The sequence below is a fragment of the Vulpes vulpes genome, chromosome 11 (genome assembly GCF_048418805.1).
Source record: "Vulpes vulpes isolate BD-2025 chromosome 11, VulVul3, whole genome shotgun sequence".
NCBI classification, from domain to species: Eukaryota; Metazoa; Chordata; class Mammalia; order Carnivora; family Canidae; genus Vulpes; species Vulpes vulpes.
In genome coordinates, this window is record NC_132790.1 from 94,647,837 (window position 1) to 94,668,998 (window position 21,162).

The 21,162-nt window shown below is 39.3% G+C and overlaps 1 protein-coding gene across 2 annotated transcripts; it reads right to left on the minus strand.

Annotated features, from left to right (window-relative positions):
- On the minus strand, window positions 1-19,941 carry TM4SF18 (transmembrane 4 L six family member 18). 2 transcript variants are annotated; one of them, XM_026015760.2, is made up of 6 exons: window positions 19,510-19,941; window positions 19,217-19,410; window positions 16,317-16,406; window positions 7,697-7,839; window positions 3,283-3,463; window positions 1-2,420 (listed from the first exon to the last, which is right to left on the minus strand). In XM_026015760.2, the coding sequence occupies exons 2-6, from the start codon at window positions 19,391-19,393 to the stop codon at window positions 2,406-2,408; spliced, it is 606 nt and encodes a 201-aa protein (XP_025871545.1). In that variant the 5' UTR covers window positions 19,394-19,410; window positions 19,510-19,941; the 3' UTR covers window positions 1-2,405. The 2 variants fall into 2 exon arrangements, with proteins under 2 accessions (XP_025871545.1, XP_025871546.1); XM_026015761.2 differs by lacking the exon at window positions 16,317-16,406 and having other exon boundaries at window positions 19,510-19,709.
- Between the last annotated feature and the right edge of the window lie 1,221 nt (window positions 19,942-21,162).

Sequence of the window (21,162 nt, forward strand, 5' to 3'; positions counted from 1 at the left end):
TTTATGTTTAGTGCTTTTTTATTTTAAGCTCCTTAAACAGATTTTACAGAAAGGATGAGAGAATACTTCCTCTTTAAATGGGGTTTATTTTTTCTCGTTATTCAAGTAACACATTTTCAAATGAAAATTTGAAAATATAGAACAATATAGAGAAAAGAAACAGAAGTCATAATCCCACCATTAGGGAATAATTATTAACTATTAACATTCACGTATTGCTTCAGTCCGTTCTGTCTGTATCTGAAGGTTTGTGTGTGTCTACATATAATTATATGGTTATTTAAAAGTTTGGGCTCACGCTGCACACATATTTTTGTATCCAGCTTTTCCCCTTAAAAACACATCATTAGCAAGTGCTCTTTAAATACAAAATTTGGGGTGGCTGTGTTAATATTTGATTTACTGATACATATGCTGTACTGCATTTGGCTGCAACCCTGTTCTTAGGCAATGTTTCCAATTCTGTGGTGGAGTGGTTCAGCTGACCTCTACTCGTGGTCCACTCAAGGTATGGTGCCATATTGTACCTAAACAAGACTGAGACAGTCTGAATGTGTCTGACAAACTGGTGGGATTGACCTGCCGGAAGTCTGTTTACAAGAGGGTTAAGGAGGGATTGGGAAAACTAAAAGAAGTGGGTGCTGAATATGACAAGTTTATGGGCTTGGTGGAGTAGTTAGATACTCTCTGTATGTTGAGTGTGTTGGCGTCTTTTCTCATCCTTTAATTATTTTCCTGACAGCACTGACTGGTTGCTTCATTCCTGCCTTCCTTGAGTTCAGATTCTCAAGTAAGAATGACCACTAATCTCATTTTGATGGTGTTTCACTCTTGGCTGAGTCAGAGCTAATAGGCAACAATAGGCTGCCCGTGGCTTGGGTGCCCATCCCAATTCTTTCAGCTGGGTCCAGGGCATGGAGATGATCTGAAAGACAACATGGCTTGCTTTCAAGATACTTATATCAGCAAGGGCTGCCAAAAGTGCAGCTTCCCTTAAAGAAGGATGTGGGCAGGTCAGATATCAAGGAGAGAAGCATTTTCCCCTCTTCCCCCAGGCTGCTGCCCAACTTTGGCACAGAGCAGGTGTTGACAGAGCATTGTTGACAGTGTTCATGGAGGAGAGCAATGGGCAAGTGGCAGAAGTGTTATGGCCCAGTGGGCCTATGATGGAGACAGGTGTTCAGCAGAGTAGCCATGAAGAGCAGACGGGCCTGACATGAATATCCAACATTGAGTGTCTACTATGCCCACTTTGTGCTATGTCCTATGGATGGTGGGAAAATATATAACATGGTTGCTGTTCTCAAGGAAGTCATGGTAAATATAGAGTATAGACGGAAAGTTTCTAGATGTTTCACTAAAATTTTTTTTCTATACATACAGGTAGTGATAACTCCCTATGACATAGGTATCAACTGGTCAGTGGTCACTTTCTTTAACTCATTGAGCATGTCCTCAACTACTCATTTATTTCAAGGTTACCTCTTGTAGCCTACCACACTCATCATTAGGAATGACAAAATAAGGCTAAAGGCTCAGTTAGATTATATAAATTTATATAAAACTTTTTTTATGTCTTATGTATCTCAATACTTTCCTTATTGAACACTGATTAAAGTGTTGTATTATGATGTTTACAGATATTCAAGGTGGGAAAAAGCACATATCTTTAAAGGTTGGATAAAAGCAAAAAATTTTAATAGTAAAAATATGAGTATTAAAATATGTTTTAATTATAAAACATGATAAAGAAAACTTGGGAAATAGAGAAAAGCAGGAAAGGTCACCTATGATCCAGACCAATGACAGTTGACATTTTTCTGTAAATCCTTCTAGATTTAGTTTTTCTCCTAAACTTTGAAGATTTGATGTTTGTTCTAGATGGTTATGTTTATACCACTAAACATAAATTTGTAATCTGCTTTTTCATTTAACAGTATTCTTAATGTCTAGGATATAATTTGTAATGACTGCATAACATAATTTGTAATGGCTACATAATATTACAACTAATGTACTACTCTTGATTTAATCCTTCCCCTAAAATTAGACTTTGGGGTATTTCTAATTTTCTAGAATAGTAAATAATATTGTATTATTTGTATTTACATAAAGTTTTATCTTCTTTTCTCATTTATTTCCATAGTATAAATTATTGAAAATGGATTTGTTTGACCAAGGAGTATGGACTTTCTGAAGATCCTGATATATATTGCTTAGAAAAAAATCTAAATGGAAGGGTAGCCTAATTGGCACTTCCAGGGGGGACTGTAAGTTGTATAAACAGGCAAAAAAGCACCAAATGGAGAAACCACCATCATTTGAATATTGCCTTAAGGTCTATACAGTAGATGTGATACAGACAGATGGTATATCTTGATAATGGAAAATATTCTTGTCCTCATTCAAATGATTCCAGGCTATGAAAAAAGAAAAAGAAAGTGAGTAAAAGTAGTAACTTTGACTTGATTAATTATCCATGATTACATTTAGCAACTCAAATTTATAGTCATATTCAAAACATGATGAATTAGGAAAATATCTACTTGAAACTACTAGGAGGTTATACATTATTTGTTGTTGAATAAGACACAAGATAACTCAATCATGATTTCTCTTCACTCTGGACTTGCTGGATAGTTCAAGCAATTTAAACCATAACTGAATTAACATTAGTATTTTAGCACATGGAGCAGAAGCAGTTTTGCAGGGACAAAAACATATTTCTCTACTTTAAAACCAATTACTAATGATTCCGTATAAAGAATGCTTATTAGGTTAATATAGCAGCATTCAGAAGAGAAATTATTCCAATGGGATAATGTTGTGAGCCTTCAGTTATCTTATGAGCAGGGAAATTCTCAATGAATAGTAAGACTTTGTGCTTTGGGTTATTTCTATACAGAACTAAACTGTTGCTCATTCAAAACACTTGTGCTATTTTCACATTCAGGACCAAGTGCAGATATTATAATTATTCCATTGACTCAATCCATGTAGGCAAGCCAACAGACACATTGGAATATTAAAAAGGAAGAAGAAGAAGAAGAAGAAGAAGAAGAAGAAGAAGAAGAAGAAGAAGGAAGAAGAAGAAGAAGAAGAAGAAGAAGAAGAAGAAGAAGAAGAAGAAAAACAATTAAGCTATTAGAGCTTGAGTAAAGATGAGGGCAGTAGGAATGGAATAAAAAGGTAGGAGGCTAAAAACCTTTTAAACAAGAGTCATTGAACGTTGGGCAGGGGGGTAAAGTGGAGGCAGTACAGGTACTACTGGTGATCTATTACCTGGATGATGACGGAATAGGTTCCACACAGTATCTTGGATAACTGAGCGACTACTCTGATAAGGCAAACAATTACTTGAAGCCCACTGAGAGCTATGAGAATGGAAAATAAAATGATGTTCCACTCCACTACATGTGCTGGTTCCAGGCACTCAGTCCATTTGCTGGAGTCTGTAAGGAAACTGAGAGAGAGAAGAGATATAGTCAACAAGACTCATGGCCAAGCCTAAATACTTGGTCCAAGTAAGAAGGTTTGTATGTTTGGGAAATTAATAAATCTGACTGAAATACATAATATTATTAAATGTGAATTAAAGTACTTAAAAATCATTCAGATACATATATTGGGTATATAGTATGCGTAGCATTGGGCTATACTTATTTTAAACATGGTGCCTGTCTCAGAGATGATTTTAATTCCGTTAGAAGGCAAGACACATACTGAAGAGTTCCCTAGTAATAAAAGGCAGCACATGTCAATACCAAGAAAACTATAGATTGCTCATTCCCTAAAAGTCCAGAAGTAAGCCTGGGCTGTAGAGACAAGGCTGGGCTTGTCTAGATATAAAAACCACACATGTGGCAAAATAGCAAAGGGAAATGCTGCTAGAAATTCCTCCACTCTGTCCCAAAGTCCTTTAGAAAGGTGGCTCTCAAAAACGATTATCTGGAGGGCTTGTGAAAATGCAGATTGCAGAGACCTCACCCCAAAAGAGTTTCTGATTCAGAAGGTCTGGATGGGGCTTGAGATTTTGCATTTCTAAGTTCCCAGTGTTGCTACTGCTGCTGCTGGTTTGGAGGCCACAGTGTGAGGACCTCTGGTGTAGACCACTGCTGCTCTACTGCTGCTAAGATTTAGGTGATGAGGTGGGGAATGCAAAAAAATTGCATTTTGTCTCACAATCTAGTTTAGCACTGGAATATGAGAATTAAACCAGTCCCAAGATAATCTTAAAACCACACTGAATCTACGCGACTGGACTTGGGCCCACTTCCAGGTGTGCCATGGCCAGCAGCACTTTCTCCTAAGGGTGACGCTCTGTCCAACTGAATCAAAATGGAAAGCTGGTCTCCTCAGAAAATTCTCCAAACAAAAATAATCAAACCTGTTTGTAGGGTAGAGCTATTAATATCTTGTCAATAGCAATATGCTTTTTCTTGAGCTGGCAACTAAGGTAAGCTGGCTCCTGGACAGTGGCCTGGAGCATTGGTGTCTGTGGTGGGAGAGGGTGAATCCTGAATTTTGGGGAACTCCACCGCCACGACTTCTCTCTCCTCTTTGTTTTTCCTTCTCCCCCACCGCTCTTTCTCTCCTATTCCTTTCCTTTAGTTCTCTCTTTCCTCCCTTTCTTTATTTCCCACTGTCTATGCTCCAGGACCCTCAGAAGCACTCTGAGAGGAGCACCAGGGTGGCTCAGCGGTTGAACATCTGCATTTGGCTCAGGTCCTGATCCTGGGGTCCTGGGATCAAGTCCTGAGCCTGCTTCTCTCTCTACCTCTCTCTCTCTCTGTCTCTCTCATGAATAAATACATAAAATGTTTTTTAAAAAAGGAAGAAGAAGAAGAAGAAGCACTCAGAATTTCTTGATTTGCTAAATAAAGGCCTCTATGTTTCAAGTGGCAAAGAATACTCCATCTGTAGGATCTTGGACAAGAGGCTTTATTTACACCTCTGACCCCTAGAGTCTTATTTAGATGATGGGCTTAACATATCGAACCCTGGGGTTTTTACGAATATTTGGGGAGAGGAGTGTAACATACTTTGGAACCTATAAAGCATGATACAAATATAATATCTTGTTACCATTTCCCTAGACCCATTCCATACACCCTCATACTCTGGACTCAGTCTCGGACACCAGGGAAGTCAATGTCTTCAAGACCCTTCCTCTAGACTGTTCCCATTACCTGCTCTGCACAGATCGGCCAACACTCTAAAGCAAGATGATTTGCAGGGTGTTGATTTTTCTCCTGGACTGTGGTGCTATTTATTCTTTGTGTAAACCACAGGGTAGTAAGTGCACCAGCAGGATCTGGAAGGAAGGGAGGTGCTTTTTCCGACGCTCCCTCCCTCCACAACCTCCATGTGCGGCTCTACCACAGCATTTACTTCATTATATTGTAAGTCTGTCTTATCTGCATCCATATCTACTCCCTCACTAAACTGTGGACTTGGAGAGCCCTGCTGTGATGTTTGCACCCCCCCCCCCCCAATGGCCAGGCCTAAGACCTAAGGCCATTCCTAGCACATTGCAAGGATCAGCAAATGCTTGTCGAATGGAACTGATTCAGGATCCTCACCAGTCACCATGCCAGGGGCTGAGCCTGCTAACCACCCGGCAGATGGAGGACATCGTGTGGCATGAAAGATTACACATGGTAGTGACATTAATCATAAAATCTGGCATGTCTTAAGAATATATTAAATCTAATTTATGCTTTCCTCCCATTTAATTGTCAATTCTGGGAGGTAGAACTAATTATCTCCAGTTTACAGGGGCTCGGGGATATCTGTTTCAGGTCACAGTTTGTCAGTAGCAGATGGAGAAGACTTGAATCCTGATGTGCTGGCCTGTGCATTGAGGGCCTGTGCTACGAGGGTAACATTCACTCGAAAGCTCCACCTCAGCAGAACATTCTGTAAGGTCTGGGTGAGCTCCTAGAGGGAAGTGGCACTGTGTAATTTATCTTTGATTCTCCAGCACCTAATTCAAAGCCTGGACATAGTAGATGCTCAATGAAGTGTTGAATAAATGTACAAATGATTACCTAATTTGTAGAACTTGTTCCATCCAGGTCTGCCTTTGGCTCAGGTCATGATCCCGGGGTCCTGGGATCGAGCCTCGCATCAGGCTCCCTGTTCGGCAGGGAGTCTGCTTCTCCCTCTCCCTCTGACCCTCCTCCCCTCTGCTCATGCTTTCTCTCTCTCACTCTCAAAAAACAAAAACAAAAAACAAAACAAAAAAAACAACAAAACAAACAACGCCCCCCCCCCCCCCCCCCCCCGCCGCCAACTTGTTCTACCCAGAATTTGCCAAGGCTTGGAAACTTCTCTAAGAGACCAGAGACTTAACTTCCCCTCGTGGCTTCCAGTGTTTCACCTCCAAACATTTGTATGTAGCTGGAAGCAAGTGAATACAAATATCAGGGGCAACTTTAAAGAGAAATGGAGAGGCATGTAGGCAGTCTGAAAGTGAAATCTCTTTGGTTTTGGGGTCGGGGAAGTTCAGGGATGATGGCACCAAATAATGATTTTTTGCACCCTGTGGGACTTTCTTCATTAGAGTCCCCTTTCCTGAGCCCCGTAAGTCCCACAAGAGTGCTCAGAAATGCCTGCTATTTTCTAGGTTCTCCTGAGCCGAGAGAAAGCTCTGCTCACAGCACATGGTACTTTGTGGAAGCTTCAGGATGAAGGTGGCTATGGGCACAGAAGCAGTTTTGCAATGTCTTAGCTGAGCACGTAAGACTCAGGTCTAGGTGAGCACGTAAGGCTTCGAATAGACGTGGGCCCTGAACTAGAGCCAGTCACAGGGAGCTGGGAAGAAACTAGACTTCTCTGGGGTGTGATAGAGATACCCTCTCAATTTATACCATTAGAATTCTGAGCATAGGACAAGACAGGGAGAGATTCAGGGGACCTCTCCTGTAGCTCTGTCTGGGCCCTGCTACCTCTAGAGCTGTTTCTGTAGGGACTGGCAGGCTAATAATTTACCAGGTACTGGTAAATACAATGCCAGTGGGGTATTCCTTGATCCAGGATTGGGTTGCTCGATGGTTAACTGAGCCACCACCCCTCTAAGTAAGTCTACCTTCCTACACTCTTGTTCAGTACACACCAGATTATCTCCTGGCTGCTCCACAAATCCGTGCACCAGGTCATGTTCCTGGATCTCATTCTGCACTTGGCTGCTCATGCTGCCTAGTTCTAATCTCTGTGTTGTCCCTGACAGTATAGCGTGGGTAACACCAGCCAAGGGCACTGTGATTCTCTCCAAGCCAAGCCCCTTCCCATCTATAACAGACCGCACATCCGCATTGGCCACATGACAAGACTGAGTTGCTAGAACCATTCAAGTGCAAGGCTCCAGCAGTTGCCAGACCATAATAACCACAAAGCTTTGCTGGGAAGTTTGGGAGAAATACGCCTTTCATTTGGATACCTCCACATCAGCCTCAAAATAGTGAATGCAAATGACATTAAAAGACTGGCAAAAAAATAAAAACAAAAACAAAAATACATCTAAATAGAGATCTATGTAGGAAGAAATTGGTCTGAGTATCATTAAACTAATAGGAAAATTCTGCACCAACATCCCCACGCGGAATCCCAAAGTGATCATGGAACATGAGCATGAACATGAAGCCAGGCTTTCTGGCTTTCTGAGCCCCTTGACTTGTGGAGCACTAGTCCTTACCGTCCTGAAGTGCCTTCAAAGGCATACTCCCAGCCATCGAGGGTGCGGCAGTATGGACCCTGAACGAGGCCCAGAGCAGATATGACCAAACAGTATCCAGAGAAAGCAATTCCAAGGGCGGAAAAGATCATCGACAGCAGTGTCTAAATTAAACAAAGAAGAAGGAGGTCAGAAGAAAAAAAGAAGAAGGAGGAGGAGGAGGCGGAAGAGGTCAGTGCCATAAAATAGACAAAGGGCTATTGTGGATAAAAAAGATCAACTAGGTACCTCCCCCTACTCATCCAAGCCTACTGCACGCAATCTGGGTAAATGCCCACAGAAAAACAGAAACAGTTCATCCAAACCCACTTGATCCTTAAAGTAAGTTTTTAAAATAACTTTTTGTTTGGAATTCCACAGAGGATACTAGTTAGCTTACTAAATTTCTTCCTTTCTTCTGGAATTTCGATGATCGAAATAATGATCACACATTAATGCAGTGAAGCAGCGTGACCGATCTCTGTATTTACATACTGAAGACGTTTCTTTCTAGGTAGGGTGGGTTCCCTAAGAATCATAAGCTATGACCTTTGCTTTTCTCACGTGACGATGATACGTGAATACCTTCACTTTAGGAATATGAGGGGAGGTATCAGGTGTTAGCCTACAAAGCCATATTTATGTTCAAGTGAGGATGGGATTGATGGGGAGGAGGGCATTTTCCCTGGAGTAGAGAGAATGAGCAATGCTCACAGCAGAACGGTACAAACAGTAGTAAGGGTAAGTAGGTTCATGTGACATGGGGGAGGGTTCATACAGAGCATTAGAGAAAAGCTTATGAAGACCAGATTGACGTGTTTGTAAATGCTGGGGAAATGGGGTGGTCGGACACGACGCAGTCCTCAAGTGACTTACATGCAAAGTGAGTGTGACTTGGAATATTCAGGCAGAAGGTGGCTTTGAATGCTGCATCAAGGAGAGTAGATTTCATCCTTCAGGGAAAGTAGCTTCCCCCCACCATAGCCTTTCATTAAAATTTTTTCCAAATTAACCAAAAAATTGAATGTATAGCCAATGTGGCTCTGTATACTCTATATCCAGACACACCTTCTGTGAGAGATACTTTATCATTTTTGCTCTCTCTCTCTCTCTATATATTTATATGTATATATTCATGCACATATATTATTTACTGACACATTTTTGCTGCTGAACCACCTGAAAGTAGGTTGTAGAAACTGTGATATCTCACTTCTAAACACATCAGCACACATCTCCCCTCAAAAAGATATTCTATTATCTTGCAAATTTTTTTTTTTTTTTACTTTTTTGTACAGGGTTACATCTCTTTAGTTTCTTTTAATCTACATTAGTCTTACCAGCTTTTTGTTTTTTAGAACATTAATTTGTTTTTGGAGAGTCCCAGCCCATTGTCATATAGAACGTCCCACCAATCTGGGCTTTTCTGATTGTTTCCTTACAACTGGACTTGGGTTAAACATTTTAACAAAAACACCTGCTGGGCATGAGTACATTAGGCGGCTCTCGCTGCCCTTGGTGATGCTTTTGATCTCTTGGTTAAGGTGGTGTCCTTCAGATCTGTAAACGTACATTTTCAAGTTTGCAATTAGTAAATAATTTGTGAGGTAACACTTTGAGACTGTGTCATGTCCTATCCCCCCAAAACATTTCAACTGATGGATATTACCACCCACTGATGATCCTCATATCCACTAATTACCAGTTATCACAATGACAGGTTGCAGGATGCTGCTTATTTCATCCCATCATTTCTTCTACATTTATAAATTATTGCTTTTCTACACAGAAGAACTTCCATTTCCCATCTCTCTCTTTCTCTCTCATTGTGGACTCATGGATTTTCTAAATCAATGTGTTATAATTCACAACTGTTATTATTTTTTAGATGCTCATTTGGTCCAAATATGGCCAATGGGAACATCCTGTCAAGTCATCCTGTGTCCTTTGAGACATCCCTATCATCCTTTGAACACCTCTTTGCTTCCTGGCACAGAATGTACCAAACTCATTTTGAATTTATAAAGAACTAGAATAACTGTTTTTCCAAGAAACCATATACTTGGTTTTTGAGCAAGGAAGTGACATGAACCAATATATAATTTTGAAAGCTGGCTCTGGCAGCAATGGCATCCAGCCAGAGTGAGAGCCCAAAATAAGGATTCCATGTGGAAACAACTTCAAACTGCGGTGACAAAGACGTGCCCTGGAGGGAAAGACGCTGGGGAGGAAATAAGTAGCTGGAGATGGATTGAAAAAAAAAAAATTCCAGAGCTTGGGACTTGAGCGAAAAGGCCAGTAATAGGGATGCCAAGAAGGATAGTTTGGTCTGGGAGACAATTTAATCTAATTTTAGAAATCTTGCTTTCAACTGAGAGTAGAACAGCCAGGTTGGTTGATAATAAATTCAAAAATGAGACCAGAAAAACAGAACAACAAATCTGTGATCTGGGGAACAAAAGTCATCTCAAATTATATATTTCTCAAATAATTTAACATTTATTTTACTGATTATAGCATTAATACATGCTCATTACTGGAAATCAGAAAAATACATTTTAAAATCACTAAGAAGAAAAGAACAATTCTGCTTTTTTTCCTATTTGATATTATTTCATTGGCATCTTCATATATGATTTAAAAATCTTCCTAATTATATTTCTCATATTGATTTTAATAGAATTTTGACCTATCAAGGGACGAGAGACACAGCTACTTTTTTTTTTAATAGTAGATTACTGCTTGTTATGCTTACCAAAGAAAATTTACCTAATCACCAATGACATTTTCCAAAAAGGAAGAAGGATGTTTTGAAAAGATTGAGCTCCTTGTTTACCAAATGTGCTCTTAAGCAGATCACTGGAAAGATCAATGGAGAATTTCTTCATTTGGTGAAACCGGCAACCATAGCACAATGTGTATGTTTGTGTATATATACAAATTACAGTCTAGTGAGCGGATACCATTGCACAATTGAGCCTCAAAATAAAGCAGGAGAATGAATCTCTCTGAGTTACGGTAGCATTTTCTATAAACTGCAAATGATGTAGATGTTTATAGTACCTACATAACAGGGATGTTTCAAAAATTAAAGGACACAATGGCTGTACAAATTATTTTAAAAGTCTAAATATAATCACAATATTATCTATTATTCCAAGCGCCTTTACTTCGCTGAGAATTGTTTTGCAGGGATAACAACCCACAGGATTTCAGCAGAAAATGAGAGTCCACAGAGGAATGAAAAGCAAGCAAGAAATTAATGGGGTTCAGGTCATTCCTGAAATATGGCACCTTAGCATACTGAATATCTTAAACTGAAGGAGTTCGAGAAAATGACAGAAGCAGGATGGTCTCTCTGGCCCCTCCCAACCCCTTCACCCTTCTTCTTTGAAACAGGTCATAAAACTCCCATGTGCAAGGTACCCTCTCTGTATAAGGAGGAAGGAAAACATTCTTATCAGCAGAGACAGGGGATTTGGGGCCAAGAAATCAGTATAAACAAACCTCATTAAACTAAACCTTCTCTTTCTAGTTACTTCTTCATTTACTACCCCTAGCCCAAACCCTTCATTCTCGCCGATTCTTTACAAATTCTTTGTTGTTTCTTGCTACTGTGGTCACTTCTCCAGGTCTTCATTCTCCCATGAAGGCCCCCCTGTATACATAAAAATTCAATAAAATGTGTACCCCTTTCTCTTGCTAATCTGCCTTTGTCAGTTTAATTTTCAGACTGAGCCAGAGAACCTAGGAGGGTTGAGTAAAACTTTTTCTCCCTAACAGTTTCTGGCACCCAATCTGGGACACCATTGGCTGGGGACACCTTGCTTGGTCCAGGAGCTACAGTTAGAGATCCTGGATCTCTGACAAAAGCCTCAGAAGAATTCTTACCATGTCAGTTTCTGGGACCACTGCCTGGGGCCGGGGGGCCGGGTACTGGTCAAGGGAAAGTGGTAAGAGTCTTTTCCTTTTCAGATTCAGCTGGGCAGGACAACAATATTTATAAGAATTAGTTCTTTGGATTGTGACTCTGGTTAAAATTTGATTTTGAGTTATCCATTGGTTATTGATCCTTTCTCTCTCAGGGACAGCTATCTGCTTTCCTCTTTGTCTCTATTTGAGTTTGGAGAACTTGGCTCGGCATTTTGCCTGCCAAGTGTCTGTTCTTGGAGGCAGCCGATTGTCAGGTTATGGGCCTCCAAAAGTACACCTGACAGAGATTTGGGCTGCACCCCACTTTGTGGCTAGCATCCTACCAACCATTGCCTGCTTTCAGGAAGAGTTGTCTAAGTCTTTTTTTTTTTTTTTTTTTTTTTTGTTACCTTTGGGAATGGTTCTGGATCTTGCGAGGGCTGCATCTTGTGCATCCTCTTTGGGGACATCTCTTGCACCCATGGTTAAGTTTTGGTTTTGGTTTCAAGTCACTTGATAGGTTTACTTTTAATTCAAATATTTGAAACAATTTTTTTAATGAGCTCTATGGTCAGAAGTGGGCCAAATTGAAGGTTGATATTCAGATCTTGACAGAAACTTTTAAAATAAGGCCTTCTCTCCTAAGCTAAAATAGAACTCTGAACTCAGAGGAAAAGAAAACATGTGGAAGGTTTTGTGAAATGATTATGAGAACATTACAAAGATACACCATTGTAAATCTAGAACACAGAAATTTTCTAACTTCCATCTTAGTTGGAAATCTTCTCCCTAATATAAAGCAAATCGAAGATAATGTGGTTGGATGGGTAGGGTAAGATCATCCAGGCTGTGACCCAATTCTTTGAGGAATTATAAAACAATTGTCCTTGTCTTAACAAATCTAGTCTTTATGCGAACTAGAAATGTGGCAGTAAAAGCAATTCAAAGTTCACCTACCTATCCTTACCAATCCCCAAGCTTCCCTATTCATCTCAAAATGTTTGTAAATGCTGCAATAGATCAGGATGTAGGAAACAGAACTGCCCTGCGCTTCAGAAAAAAGAAAAAATTTAAATAGTAATTATTCTAGAACTCTAGATAATAGACGAATATGTCCCAAAATTCCTTCTAAAAGGAAACCTACACCCTCTTATCCCCCTAGATGCGACTCTTCCCATGTCTTAGAAATGTAAACATTCTAGGAGGTAATTAAAACACAACCCTGAACTGCCTGGAACCAAAGGGGAAAAAATACCAGGGGTGGGGGAGTCTTTTAAAAAAACAAACTGCTATAAAAACTCCCTCGCCAAAATCTAGTCCACAGCCTTCATAAGATTACGTGTCAAGGGCAGATACAAATCTTAAAAGTCTTCTCCGCAACTATTAGTAAAAAGCTTTAGCAATCTGAGTGGGTAGCCAAAATTTGTTCTATCTGCCAGAAACATGATTTGGACTCTTACAAACTAGGGAGTTTTCTGTCAATGTACCTGATACATGGCTAAAATTTAAAAACAAAGGCTGTAAGATCTCTGTGTCTGTCTCTCTATTTATGTCTGTATGTACATGCCACAGACCTGTGATATTTTTCTACCTTTAGATGGTATCGCCAAAATAATTTATAAAAATCTCTCAAAAGAGTTCTATTCTAATTGACCTAGAGATAAATGAGTGCTCATGTAAACTAAGTATCCTTAAAACTCTCAGAAATACAGAAACTAATCCAAAACAATTTTTTAAGTTCACAAGATCTGGAACAGTCTTTGGGATAGTCTCTTAAAAACTATTGGGAAAAAACCCAACAAGCGCATCTTGAGAGTTGTCAGCCTTAAGCATAATGTAGTCGTGCAATTTTTTTCTACCTAGGATTGCTAGTCAAACAAACATATTATCTTAAGAAAATAAGACTATAAATTCAACCTAAAAACAAAGCATATTGTAAAAATAAATTGCTGAATGTATGTCATGTACAGCTGTTGAGAAAAAGTATGTTTAACTTTTTGGGTGCTTTGTTTCTGTGACATTTAGTGCTTACCTGATATATATGTCACAAAATTTGTCAACAAGAAAAATAACTTAAAATAATGGCTAACTTTGTCTACTGTCATGAGTGACCTAAACAGAGTTGTTAAGAGCAAGTGAGTTAAATGCACATGTGCTAATAGTTTTGAAGTGAATTTTTCAACAATCATTGGGTTTTGTAAAATATGTTTATTTTAAAATACCTCCCAAAATCTTTTTGCTAACTTGAAACTTTAAAGTTATACAAATTATGCAAAGTGAAGTTAAATGATGGTAATTCATTGAGTGTACAGGTCATTTCCAAATAAAATAAATTGCTGAAACATTGGTGAACATAAGCTCACCCACTTTTGTCTATTAAAGAGGAACTAAAGATATTTGGGTCTCTTAGTAAATATGCCTTGCGCCACACTGAAAAAATGTACTATGGGGAAATGTATGCTTTAGAAATTATGAAATAGCATATTAATGAATTTGCCAACTAACAGGATGCTGATATCTATAACACTCCACAGTTGCTAACTTTGTAGTTTTCACTAGAAATTAAAGTTTCTAAGACTTAAGAATTCTAATTAGTATATGTAGTTCAAACTCCTAAAGAAAAGAAAGTAAAACTACTAGAAATAATAAGGGAACAACTCTGTAGACAAGTAAAAAGGCATGTGTTTTGGCCAAAAAGAAAAAAGAAAGAAAAAGAAAGAAAGAAGGAAAGGTAGAAAGAAAGAAAAAAGAAAAAGGTATGAGTTATGGAGATGTGTCAAGGGCAGATACAAATCTTAAAAGTCTTAAAGGTCTTTTGGTTAAGGGAAAAAGGAAACTTTTGGGGAAAACCTCTTCTCTTTTGTATAGTGAATCTTGGATGATCTCAATTTTCATTGCAGAGCTTCGGCAGTTCCAAACCAGGGCAGACTCACATTTAGCTTTCAAGATGTGCTTTATTTAATTTAAATGAGTTAATTGCCAACATGTTATAATTGAGCAGTTGTACCTAAAGCTCCATCTTTCTACTCTATTGGAAACTGAGAAATACTATCCAGTTTTGTCGTGACAACAATTGGCTGGTGTAGCAGCTCCCTCTCCTCCTTAAACAGAAATTTTGCTCTAATGCCTACCAGGCTCACATCTTTCATTTTCGTTAGATCTTTAGCTCCTGGGAGCATATACACTGGGACCCCTATTCTAAAGACCTTGAAAGAGCCCTGCGGGGAATCCCCTCTCCCTTCCTCCTGTTCTTTCCATACAGATGCCTGTCATCTCATTCGAATTGATTATAAAACCCTGTCCAGACTCCACACTGTTTACAGCACCCATTTGTACTGGAGATGCTGAGAGTGAGTCAAGGCAAATCGAACACATTTATTTTTATTATGAACTTAATGGCACATACATTTGATTTCTAGAGATTCCCTGAGAATCATAGGTTAATGTTTACCAGAATTTATTGCTTCACCTAGGCAATTTTGACAGCTTTTCTATAAGTATAATACCAGCAACTACCAGGGGATGTCTGAGTCAATTGGTTAAGAAAAGGCAGATGCACACAATGCACATGCGCATGCACAGAGTGCCTTTCAATTTTTCAAATCTCCTCCACCAGGAGCACAGTTCCAAATTTAGCAGCTAATTTAACTCATCTGTCAAAGAAAGCTGGACATGCTATCTTGGCTGCACATTAAAATTTGTTTGGCCCTTGGACCAGCTAGGTCAGGGTGTCTGGGGGTGGGATTCCAACTCCAAGCTCTCAGATGATTGCAATGTGCAGCCAATGGTAGGCAACCACTGCTGCAAGATATGCCTACCAGGCCTCCAGGAAAGTTCTTTTTAGTTAATATGTCACGTGTTTTCTCTGAGCCACAGATAACTCACATAAAGTGTGAATAACAATGATGCAATTCACTGGGTAAGTGTGAAAAAACTATGAAGTGCTATATGAAAATGATTAAAAGATGATGACCCTGAGGAAGAGAAGGATAATGATAGAAATGTGGGAGCCCAACACCTGCCTGCTGAGCACAGGCTTAGAGAATATGGTTGTTTTGTTCTCTCTTGATTCTATTGAAATTATTTTTCAAGTCCCAGTTAAAAAAAAAAATGTGCATCACATGTACCCAACACATGGAGAAATCTAATCACTATGCTGAGTGAAGGAAGCCAGATACAAAAGAGAAATACTGCATGGTTCTATCTACATAGAATATAAGCTAATCTATAATGACATAAAGCAGATCAAAGATTAATCTTTTGGGAGTGACGGAAATGTTCTGTGTCTTGATTGTGATGATGGTTTCATGGGTGTATTTGGCTGTCAAAACTCATGGAATTGTATAATTGGGATGGATGCCATTTGTTCTATGTAAATTAGCCCTCAATCAAGTTGAAAAGGGGAAAAAATAAGTTCACAGACACGTCCTTAGGAAAAGGTAGTATTATTTTCTAATCTCATGTATCTTGAAATCCTGAACTTCTGGAAAAGCATCAGCAGGGACAAAGGTGGAGGAAAGACAGTAAACAAAATGGAAGATAAATTTTTTTTCTTTTTTAGTAAATTCTTGGGCTCTGCGTTGAAAGGATGGTGGAAAGTGGACAATAGCGTCAGTATTTTCACCTTTCTGAGCGAGAGGAAAGAGAGCCAGAGCCCACTCAAGCATCCTCAAAGTACTATTGCTCTTACCATGTATTTTTTGCTGCAGTTTTCACTCTGGCAACATTTATAGTTGCTATCATTCTCCAGTACAAGAAGAACTGCTGCTACTATAAGCATCTGTGGTAGGGAAGAGAGGAAATATCAGAAATGGAATACTAGTCATAATCAGAGCACAGTGATTCAGAGCAGGAGTGGGGTCAAGTGGACCTGGGTTCAAATCCCAGCTCTGCCAGTTTCTAGCTACATGAACTTGAGGGTCCTTCCCTATAAAATGGTGTTTGAGGACTCACCTTGGTGGGTTGTTAGGAGGTAATATATACACAATTTTGAACACAGTGCTTGATTTATAGTAAGTGATTGATAAATGTGAGCTCTTATCATCATGCTTATCAGTCATCAAAAGCTAATGATTAAGCAGTAAATAGTATGGACGTGGGAATACCACCCCAGGGCAGCAAATCTGCGTTTCTCACTGGCTTCAGTTGCGGAGGCCAAAGGAAAATCATTCACCAGACTTTGCCATTTGCCAGCCTCTCTCCATTTACTGCCCTTTGGGAATGCAGGTGAGAGGGATGGTTAATCTGAAACCACATGTCTTCATTCAAAGTAAGGTCAGTTTGATTTCCCCAAGCATTCAGATCATCGCAGGTTCAAATTTTCAAGGGTGCTTTGTCTCTGTTAAGCTAACGGACTAGGAGAATTCAATGTATCCTATTTCCCTTCTTTGGTATCTTAGGGAAGGGCTCAGGTTCTGGAAAGAACATAGATTTCTTTACTGTTGTAGGTCCTCGTTTGGGCAGATACGGACTGTGAATTGCTTCTAACAAATTCTCCACCTGTCCTTTAGTCCTGATGTTGAGGACTGAATCTTGAAGCTGAGTTCATCGTTCTTTTACTATGTGTAGTCAATATTTCCACTTTCCAAATTCCTTCAGCTTTCATTTGTCTACTTACTTATTTATCTAAATTCCTCTTCTTCCTCCTAAAAAGATTTGATGTGGTAACAGTAATGTTTTTGAAGAATTCCTCAACAGTGGAAGATGGAGAACAGGTTCTTTTCTCTTTTACACAGAATATTAGTAAAAGAGTCCTACACTCTCCTCCTTTCAACACTGTTAGTTATCACAGATTTTAGTAGATTCTGGCTTAATCTCACTAATGCCTTGCAATTCTTCTATTTATTACAGCTGCATATTGAGGGAAACAATGACAGAAGGCACAGTGCACCAGGTACAGTAATTGGCTTTGTGACAATATTAGTAGAAATAATTAGATCTAGAGCCTAGAATCCTGTGTCAAAAGAGAAACAAACACAGGCACTGCCCGTGTTGAAAAAGAAACTGCTTTCTTTTTTCATTATAAAATTAGAACTGGAATACAGGGCTCAAGCATGATGGAGGAATATTACACCAAATCCCACCATCCTCACATGTTTTTTGTATTTACTACTGGTGTTTTACCACCTATGTATATTTTACATGGTATGATCATCATTTATTCAAGTTTTTTGTATCTTTTTTTTTTCTTTTGCTTAACACAAAATATTCATTTTCCACATAATTACAGCTTCACCATTATAGTTTTCATCATCATGGGAAGTGAATGTACCACAATATATTTGGCCAGTTCTATGCTACGGTGCTCCTATAATTACTTACTATTCTAAATAGTGCTGTCATAAATATCTATGCATGCATCTGTTTCCTTATTATGGATTATTTCCTCAGAATAAATTCTCAGATTTAGGATTACTGAATCAAAGACATAGGCACTTTCATGGATCTTAATAGAGCATATCAAAATCTTCTCCAAAAGATTTGCATTCACTTATGGTACGAGCACCAAACATTCATTATGTACCTATCACACAGCAACTTCAATAGCATTGGGTATCAATACTTTAAAGTTGACTAAGTTAATATGCAAAATAGTAACTAAATGAAAACTGCTTTTCATCATAGTTATTCAAATTTTATAATTCTTAGGAGCCAATGAAGATGTAGAGATAAATTATAATGCATTTTCTTTTATGGCATTGGTGGTATAGTAAGCTTACAGTGAACAATGTGCTGTTTTTAGAAATGATATGATCAGGAAAAGTGTTTTTCCTCTGAGTTGCCAACATGATTTACTATCGGTTTGTTTTCAAAGAGCACAAAGCCATCAGGAAAACATTCATAGATTCTTACGGTAAATAATTTGATTTCTTTTTCAAAAACACCCCCCCAATACGAGAGGCATAATATCAGACTATTTAATGATAATATGGTTCATTCTTCAACAGGTATTTATAATTACAATATTCACTGGCTACCTACTACACGTCAACTTCTGTCCTAGGCACTTCCTTCATGAGATTTTATTGAATCCCCACAGTTACCCTAAAAAGTAAATGCCATTACTCCCATTTCTCAAATGAGGACACTGAGGCATTGAGTAACTTGCTCAAGGTCTCATGGCACAAACGACAGAACTTATTTTTGAATGTAAATTTGTCTGAATCTCCAAATCTCTGCTTTTTCCACGTGGTCTTGATACCTCTCCAAATTAGATAAATTGTGAGTCCAGGTAGAAACTATTCTAAAAAAGGGGCAATACCACTGAACATTAAACAGCTTAAACCAACACACAGGGTTCATGAGGACATAATATTTCGACAGGCCAGTGTCCCACAGGCTAATTTCGTTCAGACTAATTTCCTGCATTGCTGAAGCAACATATGTGGGCAGCTTAACAAAGACAAAGCCACCCTGCCAAGTCCTCACCGACTACCTGCCCCTCCACCCCAACCCATCCTCTAAATCCCAAACTCAGGATTAGTCCAAGTCCAGTGATCGTTCCACCATGCATTATTTCTGCTAGGAATAAGAAAATGCTTAGTAAGAACAGCCCCTCCTACAGCCCCAAGTCTCCAAAGTCACACTTACCATGACACCTGAGAAACAGATTCCTTCAAAATACCACACGTAGTTGGTGAGTTTATTGCTGGACGCATAGGAAGTTTGCCCATTTGGAAAATATAATAATATATTGACAATTATGCTCCAAAGTGCAAGAGGAATCAGCAGACCACTTAGGCAGCCTCCACATTTCCGAGACCCCATCTTACCCTGCTCAGAACCTGCAGGAGATTTCAAGAGTGTAGAATTACATAAAGCTTAATTTTCTTCCTACCTGTCCTTTTTTTTTTTCCCCCCCTTTTTTTCTTTTTTGAGATTACCTTCCACTTTCTGGGTCAGAGCCCTTCACTCCATATTCATGAGAAGCCCAGGGCTCGGATAGAACTGCAGCCCACACAATCTCTGGTGTGAAATAGTGGTTTACTGTTTGGAGAACAATAGACAATGATCCACGGCTGAAGAGCTGAGCTGGTCTTCATCCTGTGCCAAAGGAATGCGGTGTTTTTACTGCATTTTAAAATAAGTCATTTTCCTCTGGATTCCAGCACTAAAGCCTTAACCGTGAGCGTATTTTTAAGAAGGAAGTTGGGGGTGGGGGGTGAGCAGGGTGCGGTGTGGAATCGAATCTGGCAAATTTCATCTGACTGTGAACAGGAGGGTTAAAGAGAAAACTGCCAAGGGAGTTTATCCTAGAGCAGAGTATGTGGTATGTTTGCTCGGATATCCTGACTTTATATATCTGCCCTTCATTCAGTGTTCTTAATTCTGTGCTCGCTATTCACCAAGCTTTGTTCCAACTGCAGGGGGCACAAAGGGGACAAAGACAGGGTCAGACTAGTGGGTGAGAAAAACAAGACATCACTGTTGGTGAGTTTACTGTTGCCAATACCGGTACAGCTTTCCTTCTGAGAGTTCATCTCTGTGATTTCTACCTCTCTGAAAAATAATAACAGGAGTAAATTCACATCTTTCCTACTGCTTAGGAAAATGGGTACAAGAATTTGGGGAATTTGAATAAGATTTCACAAGTAATAAGTTTAAAACATGGACTTAAGAATTCTCCCTTCCAAATGATCACCCTGAATTGAAAGAGCCACAGATCCTCTCTAATTAGGTTGACATGAGGAAAGGATTAAGGGAAGGCATCCTGACACTACTATGTCTTTTTAAAAAATATTTTATTTATTTATTTGAGAGAGAGCACGAGTGGAGGGAGGCACAGAGGGAGAGGGAGAAGCAGACTCCCTGCTGAGCAGGGAGCCCGATGAGATGCAGGATCCCAGGACCCTGAGATCATGACCTGAGCCAAAGGCAGATCCTTTTTTATTTATTTATTTATTTATTTATTTATTTATTTATTTATTTATTTTTATAAATTAATTTTTATTGGTGTTCAATTTACCAATATACAGAAAAACACCCAGTGCTCATCCCATCAAGTGTCCGCCTCAGTGCCCGCCACCCATTCCCCCCGACCCCCCGCCCTCTTCCCCTTCCACCACCCCTAGTTCGTTTCCCAGAGTTAGGAGTCTTTATGTTCTGTCTCCCTGATATTTCCCACACATTTCTTTTCCCTTCCTTTATATTCCCTTTGACTATTATTTATATTCCCCAAATGAATGAGAAATACACTGTTTTTCCTTCTCCGATTGACTTACTTCACTCAGCATAATACCCTCCAGTTCCATCCACGTTGAAGCAAATGGTGGGTATTTGTCGTTTCTAATGGCTGAGGAATATTCCATTGTATACATAAACCACATCTTCTTTATCCATTCATCTTTCGATGGACACCGAGGCTCCTTCCACAGTTTGGCTATTGTGGACATTGCTGCTAGAAACATCGGGGTGCAGGTGTCCCGGCGTTTCACTGCATCTGAATCTTTGGGGTAAATCCCCAACAGTGCAATTGCTGGGTCGTAGGGCAGGTCTATTTTTAACTCTTTGAGGAACCTCCACACAGTTTTCCAGAG

Coding starts and splice junctions, on each gene's coding strand:
- TM4SF18 (XM_026015760.2), bottom strand. CDS start 19,393: ATGGGGTCTCGGAAATGTGGAGGCTGCCTAAGTGGTCTGCTGATTCCT. Junction 16,407..19,216: donor TCTGTTTCTCAGGTGTCATG/GTAAGTGTGACT, acceptor TCCCTACCACAG/ATGCTTATAGTAGCAGCAGT. Junction 7,840..16,316: donor ACTGCAGCAAAAAATACATG/GTAAGAGCAATA, acceptor TGTTTAATTTAG/ACACTGCTGTCGATGATCTT.